The 22,540-nt window shown below is 47.7% G+C and overlaps 1 protein-coding gene across 3 annotated transcripts in view; it reads right to left on the bottom strand.

Annotated features, from left to right (window-relative positions):
• UBE4B (ubiquitination factor E4B) overlaps window positions 1–22,540 on the bottom strand; it is a 918,898-nt gene that overhangs the window by 407,479 nt on the left and 488,879 nt on the right. For all 3 annotated transcript variants that reach the window (XM_085609806.1, XM_085609805.1, XM_085609804.1), the window contains one exon: window positions 2,397–2,524. In XM_085609806.1, coding sequence (XP_085465932.1) covers window positions 2,397–2,524 — 128 coding nt within the window. The remainder of the gene's footprint in view (window positions 1–2,396; window positions 2,525–22,540) is intronic.

Raw genomic sequence — 22,540 nt, 5'->3', positions numbered from 1 at the left:
CAGTGGATGCATTTGTCCACTAAGCCACCAGACCTGGTTCTTTCACTCTAGCACAAGCTATGTGATACTCTTCCGCTGGAATGGAAAAGATTAAGCAACTGAGCTCTCTTGTATGACTGAGTATACATATGTATCGCATGGTGTCAGAAAGACCTCTGCTATATATATATATATATATATATATATATATATATATATATATATATATATATATATATGACGCACTCACAGCAGCTGTAACCAAACGGCTTTATTTGCAGAAAACCAGCATCTACACTTGTGGTGCAAGTTCTTGTGCCGACGCGTTTCAAGGCCGTAGCCTCTTCTTCATGGGCAGTTCAAAGTAGGACACAGAAGGCTCCAATCAGCATCCTTAAGTACAAACCCCCAGTGGGTCATGCGCAGTGTATTCGTAAAGTACAGTGCATGTTGGGACATCAAGTCCAAGATTGGAGAAAAATTAAAACGCGTAGGCACAAGAATTTGCACCACAAGTGTAGATGCTGGTTTTCTGAAAATAAAGCCGTTTGGTTACAGCTGCTGTGAGTGCGTCTTCAAGCTTTCGGGCCTTTGCATCCAAATAAATTACACGGCTGCCTCGCCGTGGAAGACTGCACCGTTTCCACAATGTAAAGGAGGGGCTGCGCAGCAGTTCGGAACTTTGCCTAAAGTCGCGATCAGCACAGCAGCTGTCAGTTAATTTACCAGCATGGCATTTGGGGACCCACTGAGGGCAAAAATACAGTTTTTAATTAAAGTAGACACGGAACTTACTATAAGGTTTAATTTTTCTCCAATCTTGGACTTGATGTCCCAACATGCACCGTACTTTACGAATACACTGCGCATGACCCACTGGGGGTTTGTACTTAAAGATGCTGATTGGAGCCTTCTGTGTCCTACTTTGAACTGCCCATGAAGAAGAGGCTACGGCCTTGAAACGCGTCGGCACAAGAACTTGCACCACAAGTGTAGATGCTGGTTTTCTGCAAATAAAGCCGTTTGGTTACAGCTGCTGTGAGTGCGTCTTCAAGCTTTCGGGCCTTTGCATCCAAATATATATATATATATATATATATATATATATATATATATATATATACACACACACACACATATATATATATATAAAATTGCTCAGCTTCTATTCTCTAAGGCTCTTTTTATCAGACGCCTACTCTAACCCAATAGCGGTGGAGGGACAAAACACTGATCATTATTGCAAAAGGAAGCAAAGGAGTTGATCTGCTCAAGCCAGTTTCTGGACATCATGGCAGACTGTGGCAAGCACCTGTGCTCTAGTAGAGTGTTCTCCTACTGCAGTCACCACTGATCAGGGGAGCACTAGGAGTAAAAGAAAAATTATGCCGCTGTTGAACCTGTCCAGCAAGCTAGAGTTTCAGGTTTTCTTCACATATGTATATTGCTGGCGAGCTTCATTCAGAATCCGGACTTGGGGCTACCTGTTGTCCGCTTGAAAGAACACTTGAATAATGAATACATATATCCTTTAAGTTTTAGAAAGTTGCGTGCCAAACAAAATTGTTTTTATTCCAATTTCGTATTATTTGACTTGAAAAACGGGTTCAGAGCACCCCACATGTGCGGTGTATGGAGTACAACATTAGACAATCATATCGGGATCAATTACCCATTAAGTAAAAACGAGCCATTTTCTTTGAAGAGATGTTTAAAGCGCTTGTAATGTACATTTGGGCTGCTTGGGCACTTAGCTAAACCAAACACTATTTGTGGGTGAAAGGCCGTCTCCTGGACTTGACAGCACCATAGAAAGCAAGGTCATAGGCAGGGAGATCTTTTTACACTTCAGGAGCTTATAAAAATGCAGCTGATGTGGCCTAGAAGATATTCCATCACTGACCACATCACTGAAAACAACAGGCATTTAGACTTTTGCAAAAACATACTCAAGTTAGCCCATTAACTCAGCAGAGATGGGCATTATACACTGCCCTACATGAATAACACTGTTTACTGAGCAACATGCCCAAAGTCTAAATTAAACCTTTACAGCCTAAAAACAACCAGAGGAAGACTTTAAGACCACAACAGGATGTCATTAGAGAAACCCAGAGAGAAGGCCCCTGGTGGTCGATGAAAGAAAGACAGTTTAGGAAATAGGATACATCTTTAAGTTTTTAACCATTACTAAAAGATTAATATAAAATATTCTGCTCCCAGTGTCCAGTGATTTACAATTACACAAATATTGGGTTAATGCTTTATAACACAATTTAAAGAGCATGGAGTACATATCTTGCCCCCGGGGAAACATTATGGCAGCTGTCTTACCATCTACCCCACCAATGAGCTTACATTTTAAACCTGACCCTCACATCTCTGCCATCTGCATCAGGTATGTAAGAGCAACTTACTTGGGGAAGGCAGGATCCATGATGTGCAAAACCAACTGAATCACCACACCATAGAAATTTAGACACCTTCGAAGGAAGTTCTCATCCAGCAACCCAGCATCAGCACATGCCTTGTAGCGGACCAATCTCTGAGGAAACCAATGGAAAGGGAAAAGTGAAAGGATAGACAAAATATAAAACAATTTGACAACACATGTAGTTTAAGGGAAGGTAGAACACATTTTTCAAATTAGGCACCACCTGGAGGACAGTTGGTAAATATCTACGCTGGTGGACGGAAGCAGAAAACACTTACCTAAATTATGGTCAAATTGACATATTCCTAATTGGTATATTTAATTTACCTATAAGGCCCTAGAATATCTTAGTAGGTGTATCCAAGGCCTGGACATTAAATGACACTGGTGGGCTGTAGCACCTATTAAGCCATCCACTGAAGCACAAGTTACTACTTGTGTAACGATATATCTGTAAGAGACATTAGTCAGTGATAGATTCCTTACCTTAGAATAATCCCCAGGCATCAGTCTGGATCCGGAAAGTTTCTGCTTAGCAGAGCCCCTGAGCGCCATCAGGCGGCGCCGTGCGGATCTGCGCCCGTCACGGGCGTCGTGCACACCGGGACGACGTCACGGAGACTACTTAGGCGCCACCCAAGTGCGCGGACGTCAGTTCTGTACACAACTTTCCGCGCCGAAACGCAGAGTAATGCGAGAAACTGTCCTTTGGTGCATAAAACTAGGACCCTAAAAGGGGATGACCTTAACCCTAGTAATCAGTTCGCAGAACGGGGAGGATGGGTGGGGCGGTAAGGAATCTATCACTAACTAATGTCTCTTACAGATATATCGTTAAACAAGTAGTAACTTGTGCATCTGAAAGAGACACGTTAGTGATAGATTCCTTACCTTAGAATAGATATCCCAGCAATACCAACCCCGGTGGAGGGTCTGCAAACAAGATTACACCAGAAAGTCACAGAACGGCCAAAGAAACTGTCTATCCGGATCGGACTGTCAAGGCAGTAGTGCTTGGTAAACGTGTGCAGCGAGGACCACGTAGCTTCCTGACAAATATCTTGCAAGGGGACACTGCATCCCAAGGCAGTAGTGGCTGCAGTTGCCCTGGTCGAATAGGCGCGCAGACTCACAGGAGGCTCCTTCTTGGCCAAGGAGTAACATGCTTTGATGCACAGAACGACCCACCTGGAGATGGTCCGCTTGTGCACCGCCCGACCGCTTTTGGTGCCCAAGTAGCCAACAAAGAGCTGATCATCCACCCGGAACTGCTGTGTACGCTGCAGATTGAATGCAAGCGCACGTTTAGGGTCCAGACGGTGGAGCCGCTCCTCTTCCCGTGAAGGATGCGGAGGCGGGAAAAACGTGGGCAAAGTGATGGTCTGCCCGATGTGGAAGGGCGTGACAACCTTTGGCAGGAAGGACGTGTCCTCAGAACCACCTTGTCCGGATGAACAGAAAGGAAAGGAGGTTTGGAAGAAAGAGCCTAGAGCTCACTCACTCTCCTGGCAGAGGTGATAGCTACCAGGAAATCCGTCTTGAGAGTAAGACGACGCAAGGGACAGTTATGAAGGGGCTCAAAGGGAGCGCACATCAGAAAAGACAAGACAAGATTCAAGTCCCACTGAGGCATTATGAAGGGCACAGGTGGAAACGTATGCGTAATGCCCTTAAGAAAACGGTCAACAACCGGGGACTTAAAAAGAGAAGGCTGATCAGGAAGCCGGAGGAAGGCAGAGATAGCCGAAAGATAACTTTTAAGCGTGCCCAGAGCAGAGCCCTGCTGGGCCAAAGAAAGAAGGAAAAGGAGAACCTCAGAAAGAGGGGCAGAAAGGGGATCCACAGTCTTAGCTGTGCAGCATGCCACAAATCTGTTCCACCAACAGGCGTACACCGTTTTAGTGGAGGTACGCCTGGCTGCCAAGATGACATCACAGACTTCGGGAGGAAGATCGAAAGGTGTCAACTGTCACTGCTCAATCTCCAAGCATGAGGTGGAGGCTGGACAGGTTCGGGTGGAGGACCGTCCCCTGCTGCTGCGACAGAAGATCCTCCCGAAAAGGCAGACGGAGCAGGTGATCGATGCTCATACTGAGTAGCTCGGGATACCATACTCTTCGAGCCCAGTCCGGAGCCACAAGAATGACTTGGGCCCGGTCGCGCCGGATCTTCTTCAGCACTCTGGGCAGAAGTGGTATAGGTGGAAAGGCGTACAACAAACCGCAGCTCCACTCGAGACGAAAAGCATCTCCGAGCGAGTGCCGCCTTGGAAATTCTAACACGCAGAACTGATGACATTGCGCGTTCTCTTCGGTGGCGAATAGATCTAAGCAAGGCTCTCCCCATCGCAGAAAGAGACCTTGCGCCACGTCCAAGTTCAGACGCCACTCGTGATCCATCATGCGCCGGCGGCTGAGCTTGTCCGCCCTGGCGTTCAGAGAACCTGCCAGGTGTTGAACCACCAAGGTAATGCCTTGATGTCCCAGCCACGTCCAGAGGCGCAGAGACTCCTGACAAAAGGTCCACGACCCCACCCCGCCCTGTTTGTTGCAATACCACATGGCGGTGGTGTTGTCTGTGAACACCTGCACTACACTTCCCCGGACAGAGGGAAGGAATGCCTTCAGTGCAAGTCGGATCGCCCGCAGCTCCAGAAGGTTGATATGGAGCCGGGACTCCGCCGGAGACCAGAGGCCTCTGATCTCCGCCTCTCCCATGTGGCCTCCCCAGCCCAGGAGGGACGCATCCGTCACTACCGTGTGCTCGGGTTGCGCAAGGGAGAGGGATCTGCCATTGACCCAATCGCGATTCGTGAGCCACCACTGCAATTGCCGTGCAGTGCCCTCCGAGATCTGGACATGATCGGAAAGGTTGCCCTGATGCTGCGCCCACTGGAACTTCAGTTCCCACTGCAGAGCCCGCATATGCCATCTGGCATGCGGCACCAGCAGGATGCAAGAAGCCATCAGGCCCAGAAGCCGGAGGGACATCCTGACTGAAACCCGGGATAGAGGCTGAAAGAGCGGAACCATAGCCTGAATATCCCTGACTCGCTGTTCGGGAGGATAAACCCGAAACAGCGTTGAATCCAGAACCGCTCCGATGAAAGGGAGCTTCTGAGAGGGACTTGGGTGCGACTTCGGCACATTGATGGAGAACCGCAGCAGATGCAGGAGGTCGGCCGTAGTCTGGAGGTGGGAGACAACTGCCAGGGGCGAACCCGCCTTCAACAGCTAGTCGTCGAGGTAGGGGAAGATTGACACACCTGACATGCGCAGATGAGTCGCGACCACCGCCGAGGTAGGGGAAGATTGACACACCTGAAGTGCGCAGATGAGTCGCGACCACCGCCATCACCTTCGTGAACACCCGAAGGGCACTGGTAAGGCCGAAGGGGAGCACGGCAAACTGAAAATGCTCCTGGCCTACCGTGAACTGCAGGTAACAACGGTGGGCCGGCAGGACGGGAATGTGAAAATAAGCATCCTGCAAGTCCAACGCTACCATCCAGTCTCCAGGGTGCAGGGCAGACAGGACCTGAGCTAGAGTCAGCATCTTGAACTTGTCCTTCCGGAGGGAGCGACTGCCGTCCATGGAGGTCCACGAAGGGGCGCAGGCCCCCCCTTGTCCTTCTTGGGGACCAGGAAGTAGTGGGAATAGCAACCACTCCCTACTTCCTGATCGGGAACGTACTCGATGGCTCCCTTGGCCAGGAGGGCCGTGACTTCCTGACGGAGAAGAACCAAATGATCCCCCGACATGCGGTGGTACCGAGGTGGCATGGCTGGAGGAGAGGACAGAAGGGGGAGCGAGTAACCTTGGCAGATTATCTGCAACACCCACTTGTCCGACGTAATCTCGCGCCAGTGGTGGAGGTGGAGGTGGAGGTGAACCCTACCACCCACTGGCGTGGGGTGCCCCCTGTAGCTCGGATTAGGAATGTATCTAGGTTGAAGCGGCTGGGGTGGGAGTGGACTGCCCCGCACGCTGGTTACCAGACCCGCCCCTATGGAACCCGCGTCCACGGCCTCGCTAAGGCTGGTTCTGCACAGGCTTGCTGGAAGAGCGTGCCTGGGTACCCCTGCCCTGGCCACGAAAGGAACGAAACCCCGTCGTGGTAGGAGTTTTTGAGGAAAGACCCAAAGACTTGGCCGTGGCACGAGAGTCTTTAAAGCGCTCCAGGGCATTGTCCGCCTTATCACCAAAGAGGCGGGAGCCGTCGAAGGGCATGTCCATAAGCGAGCTCTAGACATCGGGCGAGAAGCCAGTGGAACGCAACCAGGCATGGCGCCGCAACGCCACCGTAGTGGAAATCGCCCTGCCCAACGAATCAGCAGTGTCCAAACCACACCTGATGGCAAACTTCGCCGCATCCTTGCCCTCCGAAATTGCTTGAGAAAGGACAGCATGGACCTCCTCAGAGCACTGAGGTAGAACCTCCGTCACCGAATCCCACACTGCGTGGGAGTAACGGCCCAACAAGCAGGTGGTATTAAACGACCTCAACCCCAAACTAGCGGAGGAGAACAACCTCTTGCCATATTGGTCCAGCCTCTTGGAGTCCTTATCCGGCGGAGCAGAGGGAAAGGCACTCTGCGATGTCGAGGCCTGAATGACCAGGGTCTCAGGCGTGGGGTGAGTTGTCAAGAAGGCGGGATCACCGGGCGATAACGCCTAGCAACGTTCTTATTCACCGGCGCCTCCGAGGCCAGCCGCATCCAAGTACACAAGAGGACTTCGGCAAGGGCCTCATTGAAAGGGAGCAGCAGCTCCGACGACGCAGACGCCGTCTGGAGCACCTCCGTAAGGAGGTTGGTCTTAAGGGCCACCGTAGGGAGGTCCAGGTGGAGAGTCTCCACGGCTCGACGCAGCACCATAGTGTAGGAAGTGCCCTCCTCCATAGTAGGCGGAGGCAAGGCAAACCCCGGATCAGAAGACACATCAAGTTCACCCGCGTCTTGAAGGTCATCCACCCAATCCTGCTCGGAATCACACTGCTGCGCAAGGGGGTCCTCGGAGCCGTCCCAGTCCTCATCGGGCTCCAAGGTAGAAGGAGCCAGTCGCGGCGGTAGGACCGGAGCCGGAGAGGGGGCCAGAGACGCCGGGAGCGGCGCCAGGAGCAGCACCAGCCGGGGCCGAACCTGAGCCCCATCCCAATGAGGATCCCAGGTCGGAACAAAATGGTCCGAGAACCGAGGCAGGGGTGGGATAAACAGCACCCAGTGCGGCACCTGTGGCGGCGCCGGGGCCGGAGCCAAGGGCAGTGCCGGGCCGGAGCCAGCGGCGTTGCACCTTGTGGAGCCGGGGCCGGAGGCGCTGGATCCAGTGGCTCTGGGGCTGGCGCCGAGTCAACAGGATCAGGACACGGGGCCGCGGGGCCCGCAGGTTCACCGGCGGGAGCCAGAGGCCTAAACAGGCGGTCCAAGGCAGCAAGAAACTCTTGTCGCTGTGCGGGAGTCGCCGACGGACCCGGAAATAGCGGGTAGGTCGCGAGACTCCCAGGCTCCAGAGGAGCCGCAGGGGCGGAGCCCCTGTCCCCTACATCCGCCTCCGGGGAGCGACGGGGGGACGTCGGAGAGCGAACACGCTTCTTCGACTTCTTCTTATGGCACCGCTTAACGGAATCTGAAGGTGAAGACTTAGAGTCTGAGGAGCGACGGCTCCGGTCCTGCGAGCGGTCCCGCGAACGGCCCCTAGACCCAGAGCGGCGGTGAGAGGAGTGCCGGACCTCCAGCAACTTTCGGCGCCGCTCCCGTAATGCCTTCGGGACCATGGCACGGCAGTCCCGACAATCCCGGGAGTCGTGGTCGGTCTCCAGGCAGTAGAGGCAGACATCATGGGGGTCCGCCACTGACATATTACGGTGGCACGACCAACAAGATTTAAAGCCGGGCATCCCTACGTGCACCAGGAGACAAGAGGAGAAGACGAAAAGTCTCAAAAAGTGGTCAAAAAATTGACCGAGGTACGTGCTCAATCGGATCTGCGCTTTTGGCGCGGAAAAAGAAAGAACTGACGTCAGCGCGCATGGGTGGCGCCTAAGTAGTCTCCGTGACGTCGTCCCGGCATGCACGACGCCAGTGACGGGCGCGGAGCCGACTGCTGGTGCGCAGGGGTACTGCTAAGCAGAAACTTTCCGGATCCAGACTGACGCCTGGAGATTATTCCAAGGTAAGGAATCTATCACTAACATGTCTCTTTCAGATGTGGCAGTACAAACATGGTTCAAGGACTATCCTGTGTACCCTAACTGTTCCAGTGCAAACATGACCTGCGACCAGTCAAAATATACCCTTTATGACCAGTAAAAACCTCCCTTTTAAAAATTAGTAAGCCACACAAATGTAAGCATGTAGCTGGCAAGGTAGGGCCAGGCATCCAAAAATCTTTTACAATTTACCAGATCTGCAGGTCTAGTGACCAGAAAAATCTAGTCAACCTACTGTAATGCATTTTACCTACAAACTGATCTCAAATTGTCTGATCCTAGGCAACGGTTTAATTTCACAAAATCGCTTTTTTCTTCATCATCATGTAGGAAGCTGGTTCTGTATATGCTATACCAAAATGAGGTATAGTGTGCACAGAGACCATTGGAACCCCAAAGGTAAGCAGAGGTAAAAGTGATAGCACCCTACTCTCTATTTGTGGTAGTGTGGGCGAACAGTAAGGCTTTATTGGAGATTAGTGTTAAGCATTTGTTGTACACACTCAGGCAAGAAATGATGTCACACACTCAAAGACTAAACTCAGACCAATTTGATTGTATACAAATATTATTTGGTTTATTTATTTTCTAGAACCAAGCAAGCCTGGCACAGGTAAGTGTAAATTGTACTTTTCAAGACAGGTTGAACAATACAAGTGAGCTGAATGAAAAGGACTGTTACAGGTTTGTAAATACTTTGAATACAGTGGAAACTTCTGGTAGATTACTTTTAATTACTTTTCAGATTACTTTTTTGATATGCTTAGATATCACACTGGGACATTTCCTAGAGAAAAGGTAAGTAAAGCAGTTTTTAGATATTTGCAGTTTTCAAGCTCTCATACAAAACCAACTCCACACTTGAAACAATTTTCACAAGAAAGCAGTCAATGCAGTCCTAAGGGAGGAAATTAGGTTATCAGTTTCAAGGTAAATACTTGGGTTCGGGAGTTGGCTTTCTGGGGTTAGAACCAGGGTACCAGGGTTCCCACAGGGTCAAGGATGCACTCTTAAAGCACACAATATACAGAAGAGGGTCCCTGTAATGCGAATCAGTAAGGGAAACCAGGGAAAAAAACAATGGAATATACAGCAATCAACCCTTTACCAGATAACTAACATCATGCATTAATGTTTATATGTTTTTTATTCTTGTTGATGTTTTCTGTGGAGACATGTACCAAAATTATGGCTTTCTCCCTAGTAGTTGGGGGCTCTTTGGTCTAATATGAATTATAAAGAATATTGTATAGGTTGAATTGATTGTGTGACAAATTATATATATAATTATTTAAAAAATGGACAATAAATATATTTTTATCATTTGATAATAAAATAAATTAAATGTTTCTCTGTGGGACATTTTCAATTATTTATTAATGTATGATGTTAGTTATCTGGTAAGGGGTTGATTGCTGTATATTCCGTTGCACTCTTAAAGCACCATCAGCGGCACTAGAGTAGCTGGGTGCAGAGTGCGGAGGCCCAATGTTATCAAATGGGGGATATGGTGCCTTTGGTTGCTGGCTGCTCCCGAGCAGGCCACAAGTTTGTGGGAGGAAAGCTCCTGGTGTTAGGCTCAGGGCAAAGGGGGATCCGAGTTAGCACCCAAAAGGCACCCGCAGAGGCGGTTGGGTGCAGGGTGCTGTTTTGGTGTCCGGTGCCCTGTTAATTTCAATGGGATTCTCTGGTTGCAACAAAGACTGCAGGCTCGGGGACGAAGATCTTCTGGAGGTGACCACAGGTTGGAGAGATAAGTTGGGATGCCTGGGGATGTTGGGACACATTTGGGTGGGCCACCCAAGGCTGTGGGACGTCGGGTGCAGAGGTGTCTTCAGGCATCCGGTCTTCTTACCAGCTCCGGTCGCGGGGATCCTCCAGAAAGGGCTGCAGGCGTCAACTCTAGATGCGAGGCAGGTCAGAGATCACCAGAACTCAGGTTAGGATCGCCGGGGAGACCTCCTTGTGGTGATGGGCCACTCGAACTCGGGCCATGGGCGTCAGGTGCAGGTGGTGAAGACTTGCTGATTAGGCCAAAGCCAGAGTCTGTGGGTGAACAAATTCAGTGTTCACGGGAGACAAAGTCTTGGTTTTAGAAGGCAGTGCAGGTCCTTCGAGTTCTTAAGGGTTGCTGGCTGCAGGGCACACCGGGATTGCACTGGAGCAGGTTCACGGTGCGGACAGGTCGGTAGGGCTGGGGCCAAGTCAGTGGGCGTCCACCTCATCTTAGTGCAGCACGGCTTCTTCGGTCCTTCTTCTCTTCTTGTGGTCGGTTCTTGTCGGAGGAGGCAAGGTTCAGGTTTGCCCCTAAATACTAGATTTAAGGGCATTACAGGTAAGTAAAAGTCGGGATCAATAGGTCCGTCATGTATTTTAGGCTAGTCCTATTATGTATACCCCTACTACATACATTTGTCCCATCCAGACAACAATAACGATTCTAAACAGGTGACCTTTTACCTAGTAGCTTGCTCTTGCCTCTGCAATACCAGGCTCTTGACATTCTATCATAATCCCTGTACCCGACGTACATAAACCTGTCCCCAGGCACGGAAGAATTATTCTGTATAAGGGTCACCACTTTTCTCATCCTTGGCCAACAGCCAGCTGTGCATGATCGCACATGTTTAGAAAAACATCAGTGATCGTTTTCAAAACATTTATGATTGTTTTAAAAACATATCCATTCTAGAAAAAACCCTGGAGTGACCACTTTAGTATAAAAGACCATCACTCCTCCTTACAAATTAGAGAATTTCTTCCAAGCTGAGACTGGGTCCTGCATGCTGAATCTTCGAAATGCAGAGTTCTCACATCCCTTCCGGCCTGTCATCCTCGAAGCCGAGACATGGTCCTTCATTCTAAACCATCAGGTGAGGGGGCTGGTTCTTCTCCTAGGGGTTTCTTGGCTACAGATACACATAGCTATACACATATACACCTACACATCCAGGTAGGCTAAGTACATTTAGGCAAATTACTTAGGGCGCACATTTTAGGAATATGCAAGTGCTACTGGTTTAATCTGAGCTGCTTCTGTTCATCTTATTAGCACTATGATAGAAATGTATCTACTATTTACGATATAGGTACTAGCAATCTCTTTCGTATGCTTCTGTCTCCTGATTGTTGCAGCACATATGTTTTACACCAGGCTGTCGCAGGACCAATAAATACTTATTGAAACATCCTTATGGCCATCCTGTGTATTTTCTAAGAGAAAGCAAGCACAAGTGTCTGAGCGAAACATACTGTACTGTTTTTCACGATCAATGAGGAATCAGGGTTGTCATGTTCAGTGGTCACCACTCTAGAATACAGGGGGTGGTAGTGGCACTGTAGAGCTAGTTGGTCTAACAGCTGACATATCCTGTGGGGGTGTCCGGAAGCAGTCAGGACATCAAGCTCTCAGTTTAGGTCATCCAAAACGCGCAGGTCCTGGGGGACTCCTGGGAACTACATGACCGGTCCCTTTCTTGGAGTGGGGACAGCCCCTATTATGCCACCCTCCAGTAGGAGGGGGGCATATGCCTCTCTCTGGTTGGCTGGGAACCCACATTTGCAAGATGTCGGGGACAGAGTTTTTTTTTTTATTAGCATTTTCAAAGACATACAATGTCCAAACATGTGAACGACATACAGACCACTGTACTACAACATCCTTCATCCAGTTACAGAAATTGTTTGATGTTACCTCATGATATCTTTACTACAAAAACACAGTCACTATACACAGTTAATCAACCTGGTTTGTGCGCAGATATTCAACCAAATATTTCCAGTAGTCTCTTGGCTTGGATCTGGCAAGCAGTTCTTCTTCATAAGTTTTCAACACATCCTTACAATATGCCATATCTTGAAGCCACTGTTTAACTTTAGGGGCTTCTCTACTACCCCAACACATTGAAATTCGGCGCTTAGCTAGAAGTAAAGCGATCATACAAAATTTTCGTTTAGTGGCACGCACATTCCGGACTAGTCCCAGTAAACAGGTGCGACTAGAGCAGATAATAGTAATACCCACCATGTCACCCAGAGCCTGCGTAACCTTTTCCCAAAACTCATGTACTGCTGTACAAGTCCATGTAAGATGCAGGAAATCTGCTGGTTCAGTACTACAACGTTGACACTTCGCATCTGTGCGTAATCCATACCTACAAAGCCTAGCTGGTGTGTAATAAGTTTGGTGAAGGTATTTGAGGTGCAATAGTCGCAAATTTCCATTGGGCGTCAGCATTTCTGTGAGCGAACATGCCACCGACCACTCCTCTGTTAGCGGGACATCTAGTACATCATTCCACTTTGTAAGTGCCCTATGTGTCGTATCCGCAATAGCCTCCTGTAGTGTAGTGTAGTGTAGTGTATAGCTTAGACACCAAGTGTTTGTTACTGGTCATAGTGAGTATCATTTGTAACGCTTTCAATTGCGGCGGTTCCACTGGGTAAGTAGGATATCATTTCTAAATTGCGCCTTGTAACCTATGGTATGTGAAACGAAACAGTAAGGTTTGATTACTAATATAGGTAAGGTCTTGCGGTGTTTTAAATGTAGTGTTCTGGTAGAAGCCCCCATAGTATCTATACCAACCTGTTTCAACAGTCCCATGCCCACCTCTTCCTGTGTGACCGATAACTCTGGGTGATGATGCACCGGCAAGGCAGGGGCATATAGGGGCAATTTATGTGATAATCTACCCATTTTGCGCCAGGCAGCATTCGTCGTATCAATCGTATTTATGTCTTTATTGTGTAAAGGTGGTCTGCGATGGGTTACTATAGCTGTCAATGGGACTGGGAACGCATCTCCTTCCTCTATGGCCACATGTGAGATAGGGGACCTGATGATACCAATAATGCGCATATTGTGCTTGCGCACATAAAAAATAAAGCAAGAAATCCGGTACTTTAAAACCACCCCTGGAATAGGGCAATGTCAGAGCTCGTAGTTCGATGCGGGCCTGTTTGCCCGCCCAAATCAGACGAGTCACTAATGAGGTCAATCTGCGAAATACTTCAGTGGGAGGTGCAATGGGTAGAGTATTAAAAAGATATAAAAATGTTGGTAATATGACCATCTTAACAATGGCTAGTCGGTCAGCTAGCAAAAATGGCAATTGAATCCAGCGCCCTATTTTGTCTTTCAACACACCAATCGCCCTACCATAATTTGTGTGGATTACAACTTCCAGGTCTCAATGGTACCAAACACCAAGGTATTTTACGGGATCCGATTGCCACTCCAAAGGGAATTCCGTAGAGTGAGGCTGTGTGGTGTCAGTTAGTGGTATTATCAGGGATTTTGACCAGTTGATCTGGAGCCCAGACTGTCTCCCAAATTTAATATACTCCCGTAATAAAGGAGCTAAATGCTGTTCTGGGTCCCGCACATATAACATCATATCATCTGCATATAGAGATATATGCAATGGTCGCTGTGGAAATTGGAGAGCAGAATAATGATGTTTTTGTCTAATTTTACAAGCTAACGGTTCAAGCGCTATCGCAAATATCAATGGGGACAGCGGGCATCCTTGCCTTGTCCCCCTTGCAATCGACACAGTATCGGAGATATAGTTGTTGACTCTTATACGTGCTGTTGGCTTAGTGTACAGTATTTGTACCCATTGCAGAAAGATAGGGGGAAACCCCATTCTCCGTAACACTGTGGTTAGATATGCCATTCTATAGAATCAAATGCTTTGGCTGCATCTAACATAACTGCAGCCGCCTTAGTGTTTGGAATTAAATAATGTGAAAGTGCGAAAAGTGTTCTGGTGTTCTGCGCCGTTGACCTTGTAGGGATAAACCCTGACTGATTAGGTAGTATCAAGTTGGTCATTAGGGGCTGCAATCTGGTTGCTAGAATTTTTGCTAATATTTTGGTGTCTGCATTTATTAGCGATAGGGGCCTATATGAATCACAGTATTCTGGGTCTTTGGTTGGTTTGAGGAGGGTAATTAGCACTGCTTCTCTCAACGTGGGAGGTAACAGCATCTTATCATAGGCGTCATCATAGATCGCAACTAAACGGGGGGCTAATTGATCTACAAACTATTTATAAAATTCACATGTGAACCCGTCCGGGCCCGGAGCTTTACCACTGGGAAGCGATTTAATGATTTCTGTCACCTCCTCTGCAGTAATTGGCAATGACAAGTATTCCCTTTGTGCATCTGATAACCATACTATGGTGACATCTGCTAAGTACTCCATAACTTCCGAGGGTGAGGCAGTGGGCTGCGACTTGTATAACGCACCATATGTTTTCATGAATTCTTGCAATATCCCCTCCGCATCATTACGTGTAGTCCCAGTTTCATCCCTGATAGTTAGGACCATCTGCGGAGCACACCCTTCACAAATTTTAGAAGCCAATATTTTACCAGGTCTACCTCCTTCGCCGTAGGAACTTGCAATGGTGCGTTTGGCTGTATACTTAAGTTCGTCTTCTGCGTATGACTGGTATTTCGACATTACAACCCTTATGTCCCCCAATACTTTTGCATTTTGTGTAGTTTCGTATTCTCGTTCTAATAGTTTCAATTTATCCTCCCGTATACTAAGCTGCCTACGAATATTCTTCAAAATTCCCGCATTTGTACTTATACAGACTCCCCTAATAGTAGCTTTAAAAGCTTCCCACAACAGGCTAGGATCTTAAGTGGTGGGCTCATTTAACACAAAGCAGTCTGTGATAGCCGTACTAATGGTATCCATGTATACGGAGTCTAACAGTGCTTCCGCATTAAATCTCAAACTATATGGGGGTAGCATGTAGCGTGGTATATTAACAGACAGCAGTATTGGATTATGATCGGACAATGATCTGGGTAAGTGCTTTATAGCCCGTGTCCACAGCACCTAGTCTTCAATCTTTACGTGAACAGCTGTTGAGCGCTGCTGATGTGTGTGTGGCCTCCATACATCCCGGATTTTTGATTCTACAGAAGTCATTAAGATGCATCTCAGTCATAATGTCTTTTAATTTCCCCACTGCCTTTCGATGTGATTCCGTAGAGATGTTCATCTAGCACGAGATTAAAATCCCTCCCCCCCCCCCCCCCAAAATAAAGTCCTGCCTGTTAAATCATGTAATTTTTCCCAGATCGTATGATAAAAATCAGGGTCGTCAGTATTTGGGCTATATGTGTTAATGAATGCTAGCCGCTGTCCCCTAGGCGTCCCTGTGACAATAACGTATCTCCCCTGGTCATCAACAGTGATAGTTTCTACAGTAAATTGCGTCCCTTTTTTTATTAGTATAATAACCCCTCTAGTCTAGAATATGAGGAGTATACTGAGTTATGAGTCATCTCCGCCCATTTACGTCCGATGTGACTGTCAGAGTGAGGAGCAATATGTGTTTCTTGTAAAAGGGCAATATGAAGCCTGTCAAAGTATGCAAATATTTGTCGGATTTTCTTGGGGTTGTTAAGCCCCCTGACTTTCCAGGTGATCAAGTTCAGATGTGTTGGCCGCAAGTCATTAGTAGCCATTGATTTAAATAGAAAGACATTGTGTAGTATATTGTAACTGTCGTAGTTTGCACCACCCTGAGGTTAAGCATTCTGTGTGGAAAAGTATTGGTAACAACATATATCACAAAATAAGTCTGGATATCCGCAATGCATCTGCAGTACCATAGTCTGCATAACCTCCCACCCATCCACCCACCATTTCAGCCAAAGTCAGACCCTGAAGTAAAAACATAACATAACAAAGTACTTCATGGGGAACACCTGCGTGGGGGTTATGTTATGTTATGGGGCATTTATTAAGCGCACAGCTACTCCAAGGGGTGTCCCGGCGCTGATTTAACCCAGACACAAAAAGCAAACTGACATCCCCTCCCATTCTAGTTCTGAAAAAGCCAAGTTTTCACGCCCTTACGAAAGTTTAAAAGGTCGCATTCCTGTCGCAGCTTAAAAGGAAGGCTATCCATAGCTTTGCTGCCACCACCTGAAAGGAGCGACCACCTTTACGAGAAAGGAGAAATTTGGGCACATTTATTAAATGTTGTGAGGATGAGCGAAGTGTTCTGAAGGGTTTATATAGCTGAATCTTGTTTCTAAGATATGACGCACCAATCTTATTTATGGCTTTAAACGTTAAGACCAAGGATTTAAAATATATCCTTTGTCTGACTGGCAGCCAATGTAAGGTACTCGGGTGTGAGGACATATGGTCTCTTAGCCCCACTGTCAAAACTGCCCTGGCCGCAGCATTTTGAACCACCTATAAACGGTTCAACAGATAGTCTGGAAGACTCAGATACAGTACGTTAACATAATCCAGTCTGGACATGATCAAAGCCTGGACCACTGTTTTCTTATGCGCAATTGGGAGAAGAGGGAGGAAATTTCGCATAGTTTTCAGCAGTCCAAAACATGTACCAGCCGTAGATTGGACCTGAGTTTTCATCGTCAGATCGGAATCCATTTTTATTCCCAAATTGTTTGCCGTACATGCCGGGTTTGCTGGGGGAAGGCAATTTCTTGGCCACCATTTGCGCCATTCATTGTCTGGGGTATGTCCAAAAAAGATAATTTCAGATTTATCTGAATTACAGAGTAACTGATTTTGGCTAAACCAATTAAACACCTCAGTTAGACAGATGTTGATTTTATTTCCGTCAAACGACTCCTCCTTTCCACAGGCAAAAAGCAGTTGAGTATCGTCAGCATACGAAATAATATTTGCCACATATTTTTCGGCCAATAGGCCTAAAGGGGCCATATAGATATTAAAGAGGGTAGGACTCAACACCGAGCCCTGTGGAACCCCTACATTTAAGGCTTGAATGGGACTGGAAAAAGGCGGAGCCCAAATTGTCTGCTAACGATTACTTAAGCAGGAGGAGAACCATCTGAGAACCGTGCCCCCGATATTACTCTCCCTCAACCTAAGGAGGAGCCTATCATGGGGCACGGTATTAAAGGCTGCTGATAAATCCCGTAATATCAGTACAGCTTTGCCTCCCATATCGAGTGAAGTTTTAATGGTTTCAACAACTTCTAACAGGGCCGTTTCGGTACTGAAATTCGCCCTAAAGCCAGATTGACTGGGGTGGAGCATCTGGTTTTCTTCAATAAACTCAGTCAGGGTTGCGTTTACATACTTCTCCACCACTTTAGAAAAAAACGGTATGAGAGATATCGGCCTATAGTTACTGACTACCAGCGGGTCCGCAGTTGGTTTTTTTAAAAGAGGGAGAATTTTTCCATGTTTCCAGATTGCAGGAAGCCTTCCCTCAGATAACGACAGGTTTAGTATTTGATTCACTGCAGGATTTATGACTTTGGCAACTGTTGTCAATATTTTTGCCGGAATAGGGTCAGTAGGTGATCCAGATTTTAAAGCTGACAATCTTTAGGGAGGCTTCCTTAGTCATAGGAGTAAACTCCGACAAAGAGTTCCCGCTAGAAGGATTTATAGGAGAAGAGCTGGGCATGCTACTAGTCCCAGAACTCCCGAACAAATCTTGAATTTTTGGGATTTTGTTATACAAAAATTGTGCCATATCATTAGCCCAGGTGGCCGTAGGAGAGAAAGGGCTCTTTGAGGCAAGGGGAACTGTGAAGTCTTTAACAATTTTAAACAGTTCCTTCGCACAGTTCTCTGCTTGCTCAATTTTCTTGGCCAGGAATTGCTTTTTACCTTCACGGACTTTTGCATAGTAAGCCTTCAGAGCACCTTTATATATTATTTTTTCCTCTGGGTCGAAATTCCTTCTCCAACGCCTTTCAAGGACCTTACATGCACTTTTACTCTTTCTCAGAGACTCAGTAAACCATGGAGCCTAATTTCGGCCCCGTTTGGCTACTCGTAATTTAAAAGGGGCCAATTGCATGCTATACTCCTAGAGCCAATTTTCCAATGCAAGAGCGTCTTGCTCCAGATTGTTTTTGACCACCAGGGGAAATTTCTTAAGCAGATAGGCAATTGTTTCAGGGGTTATTTGATTAAAAGACCTAAAAGTCTCTGGCCGAAGATTACAATATCTCAATGGTTTGGTTAGAGTTTTAGCTATTGTAAAATTGATCAGAAAATGGTCAGACCAGATAATATGCTCAGGGGCCTCTACTTCCAGCTTCGTAGAGGAAAAAATCTGGTCTAAAATATGGCCTTTTTCATAGGTGGGGTGTGTTACATAAGGAGCCAATATAAAAATGTTAAATAACTCCTGAAGTTTTACAGAATTTGCATCCATGACTTGGTCAAAATGAATATTGAAGTCCCCTAAAATCAGACACTGTCCAAATTTGGTCATAATTGGTGTGATAGCAGGACCAATAGCTGCTAGAAAACTTCCGGCAGGCCCAGGTGGGTGGTACACCAAGACCCCAGCAATCGTTTGATGGGGGGACACTGTTAGACTAAAGCCAAGACTCTCAGCTCCCGTAGGTTCTGTCAACGATATTGGTTGACAAACCAAAGGCTGTTTATAAACAATCACAATCTCTCCACCTCTGCCTCCCTCTCTTTCCTTCCTCAGTATCCTGTAGCCAGGGGGGAGAGCACTAGCAACTGTAGGGTTTGATCCTTCATGTAACCATGTTTCAGTAAGAAACATTATCTCCGGCTGACTATCTAGTAGGAGATCATACAGCTGAAGTTCATGTTTATTCATCGACCTTACATTCAGTAAGGCAAATTTTTATCTATCTTGTATTAGTTCCGCCGCACCCGGCTTACCTGGCTCACCAACACACTCCCTTCCGAGTTGGTAATCCTGGTCCCTAGGCAGGATACTAAAAGTCTGACAGCAGATGTTGCAAAACAATGTGCTCGAGTCAGCCGCTAAGCAGTGACGGGGGCATTGGCATCCCTCCTTATCCAGCTCCCTCAGTTGCTGCCTACTATACGCTAAAACGCAACGACAGGTCGCGGCATTAACTGAGTATAGTCCGGCATGTTTTCTGGCTATGGTCTCTCCCGGGTCGCGGACGGGCGCAGACGGGCTTGCCTTGTGCGCGCCTTTGGCGCGCCCGCGGCACGCTCGCGCCACGCCCCCTTTTAAATTTGCCAGCTTGTGTAATGACTAGACCGCTCCCCGCTCCCAGATGGCGGCCAGGGGAGGCGCGTCAGAGCCCAGAGACCGTTTCAAACTTCCCGCTCCCCACTTCCTTTTCAGCGCTTCAATTCAGGTAACCGCAATTTAAAACCGGTTTCCACACAATATTAAAACAAAGTTTCTAACACCCCAGTGCACAATTTTTAAAAAGCTCGATCTAAAATTCTAATAGCAGCAATAGTTCCCCACAAAGGATATTTAGACTAAAATAATAGCATCAGCCATATAGGTTACATAGAACAATGTGCAAAAAACGCAGTTATCGTTTCAAAACAGTGGCAGAGAGCAACCGCTACTCTGTCCAGGATCGTGTGCGCTCGCGCCGCGCCCCCTTTTATATTTGCCAGCTTGTGTAATGACTAGACCGCTCCCTGCTCCAAGATGGCGGCCAGGGGAGGCGCGTCAGAGCCCAGAGACCGTTTCAAACTTCCCGCTCCCCGCTTCCTTTTCAGCGCTTCAATTCAGGTAACAGCAATTTAAAATCCAATATAGTGGATGTGGTCAAGACTCCATCATTAATGCAGATTAAACGCTGCCTACATCAAAGGAGTACTCCTGGTAACCGGCCAATCGTTATGCAAAACAGAGTATTAGACATTTCAAAGCAACATTACCCTCCCCTTCTCGATATCAAAGTTATTCACAGTGGTTGATCAGTCAGTAGCTTAAATAAGAAATGCCATAGTGTACGCTCCTAAATACATGGGGCTCCTATAGTCCAATTATAGTCCCACACTCATCCCCAATTCCCGGATGCTATCGATACCGGTAAACATCAATTACAGCTTTGTTTTCCTTACGGCCGCCATTTTGTACCGCGGCTCCTAATCCTGCTAGTGCGCCGATCAGCACACAATTCAACAGCCGCTTTCTTTGGCGCTGAGTGGTAGCTGGCCTCCCCGCCTCAGTCTTCACGCTCCCCTGCTGGCAACTCCGCAATTAGTCCAGTTCAACTGCATTTCAGAGCGCCGCCATTTTGCGCTGATCTATCACGCCATACCGCCAGTATCCACTCCCAATGATGCCGCTTTCACTGCACTCAGCATCACCTCGCTCCTGCACAGTGTGATGCCCAAATAAAGTACACTTCCCACTTTACCAAGTTGTCGCTGCCATCACTATCTCCAGCGCTCATCCGCTCGCAACCCCGCAATTACTCCGGCTCAGTTGTAGCTTAGGGCGCCGCCATTTTGCATAGGTCTTTCTCGCCACACCGCCAAGACTCGCGCAGAATGCTGCCACTGTCACCTTACTGTGCAATATCTCCCTACCGCACCATGCGGTGCCCAGAGAATGTCCGCTGCCCACTTTTCCACCTTATCGCCAGTGCTGAGGCCACATTACAGCTCCCGACGCTCATTGTCCGATCGTTGCTCGGGCCGCCACCATGTTGCGCGATACCGTTCCCTCCTTGCCAGCAGTCCACAGGCAAGATTTTACAGCCTCCACTGCTCTTCACAGGTCTCTCGTTTCGCGCATGTTAATCACCACCTCTTCCGATGCCCATTTCTGCCAAAATCTTTCAAATCCGCATCCGCATATCCAATATTGTCACCGATTAATGTGCCTGACCAGCGGAGCGGTCTCAACAGGCAGCCATTCCGCAGTGCGCCCTCTAGCGCCCCATGGACAGAGTTGTGCTTCACCTCGCCTTCCCCACCTGAGGGGTGAGGTTGGCAAAGGTGGGCACACCTCCCTTCCTCACTTGGTTTTCCCGCTGATGCTCCCGCCCAAAGTGGGGGCCAGAACCGGTGCGGGCCAGTTGCTGAAAGCAACAAATGGCTGGGGTAGCTCACAAAGGCGGCGCGCCTTTGAAGCTTCCCCTTTGTGGACCCTGGCCATCCTGGGGGAGGAGGCTTGGCACCTCGTCCCAGGATGTGCATTGTTTCAGGACTGTGAAATCTGCAGGCTCTCGACCGAGGGATCCAGAAACATGTCTGGTGGTGGCTGCTGACAAGCAGCCACTCAGCCACGACACTATACTTAGGTTGTTTATAAGGGGGCATCTCCAAGATGCTCTCCGAGTTAATTTGACATTAAATTCCACACTTGCATAAGTGTGGGTTTAATGTGCTGAGAAGTTTGATACCAAACTTCGCAGTTTTCAGTAAAGTCATTATGATGCTGTGGAGTTTATAATGACAAACTCCCAGCATCATATACTCTTAATAGCATTACTGCACTTACAATGTCTAAGAATTGGCTGAAACACAGTAGGGGTGCAGGGCACATGCACTTGTACCCTCACCACTGGTATAGTGCACTCAGCTAGAGGGGTGGCTGATCTATGCCAGGGCAGTGGGTTGTGGGCATGGCACACAGGGATATCCGCCATGTCGACTCTTCACTTTGTTCTGCACAAAAACACTCAGCCTGCAATGACAGTGTGTGCATGTAAAAGTACAGGGCCTCAAAGGGTGGCACAATACGTTCTGCAGCCCTTCGAGGACTTCCCTGGCCACAGTGCCCTTGGTACCTACGGTACCATTTACAAGGGACCGACATGAAGCCAAAGAGAGGCAATTGGGTTTTGTCTTAATGCAGTTTTAGAAAAAGAACATAGGCCCTGGGTACTTGTTTGGCAGGAACCCTGGGCACACTCAGTTAAAGTACATCAACAGTTTGGCTAAAAGTGGGAGTAACCATGCAAAAAGAGTGCACTTTCTTACAGATCACATATAAGAGCACCTTCCTAAATGTTAGTTCAGCATGTGTGCTGTACAAAAATTATTTTGTTTAATAGACAACTTTTTCTCTATGTATAATACAAATGTAACCTACATATAGGGTACTCATGGTCTCAGACTTGCCTCTTCGTTCAATACAAGCATCGTCATCGTGGTG

Source organism: Triturus cristatus, chromosome 1_2 (assembly GCF_964204655.1).
Source record: "Triturus cristatus chromosome 1_2, aTriCri1.1, whole genome shotgun sequence".
NCBI classification, from domain to species: domain Eukaryota; kingdom Metazoa; phylum Chordata; class Amphibia; order Caudata; family Salamandridae; genus Triturus; species Triturus cristatus.
The sequence above is the reverse complement of the archived record's forward strand: the minus strand, read 5'-3'. Positions and strand labels throughout refer to the sequence as shown.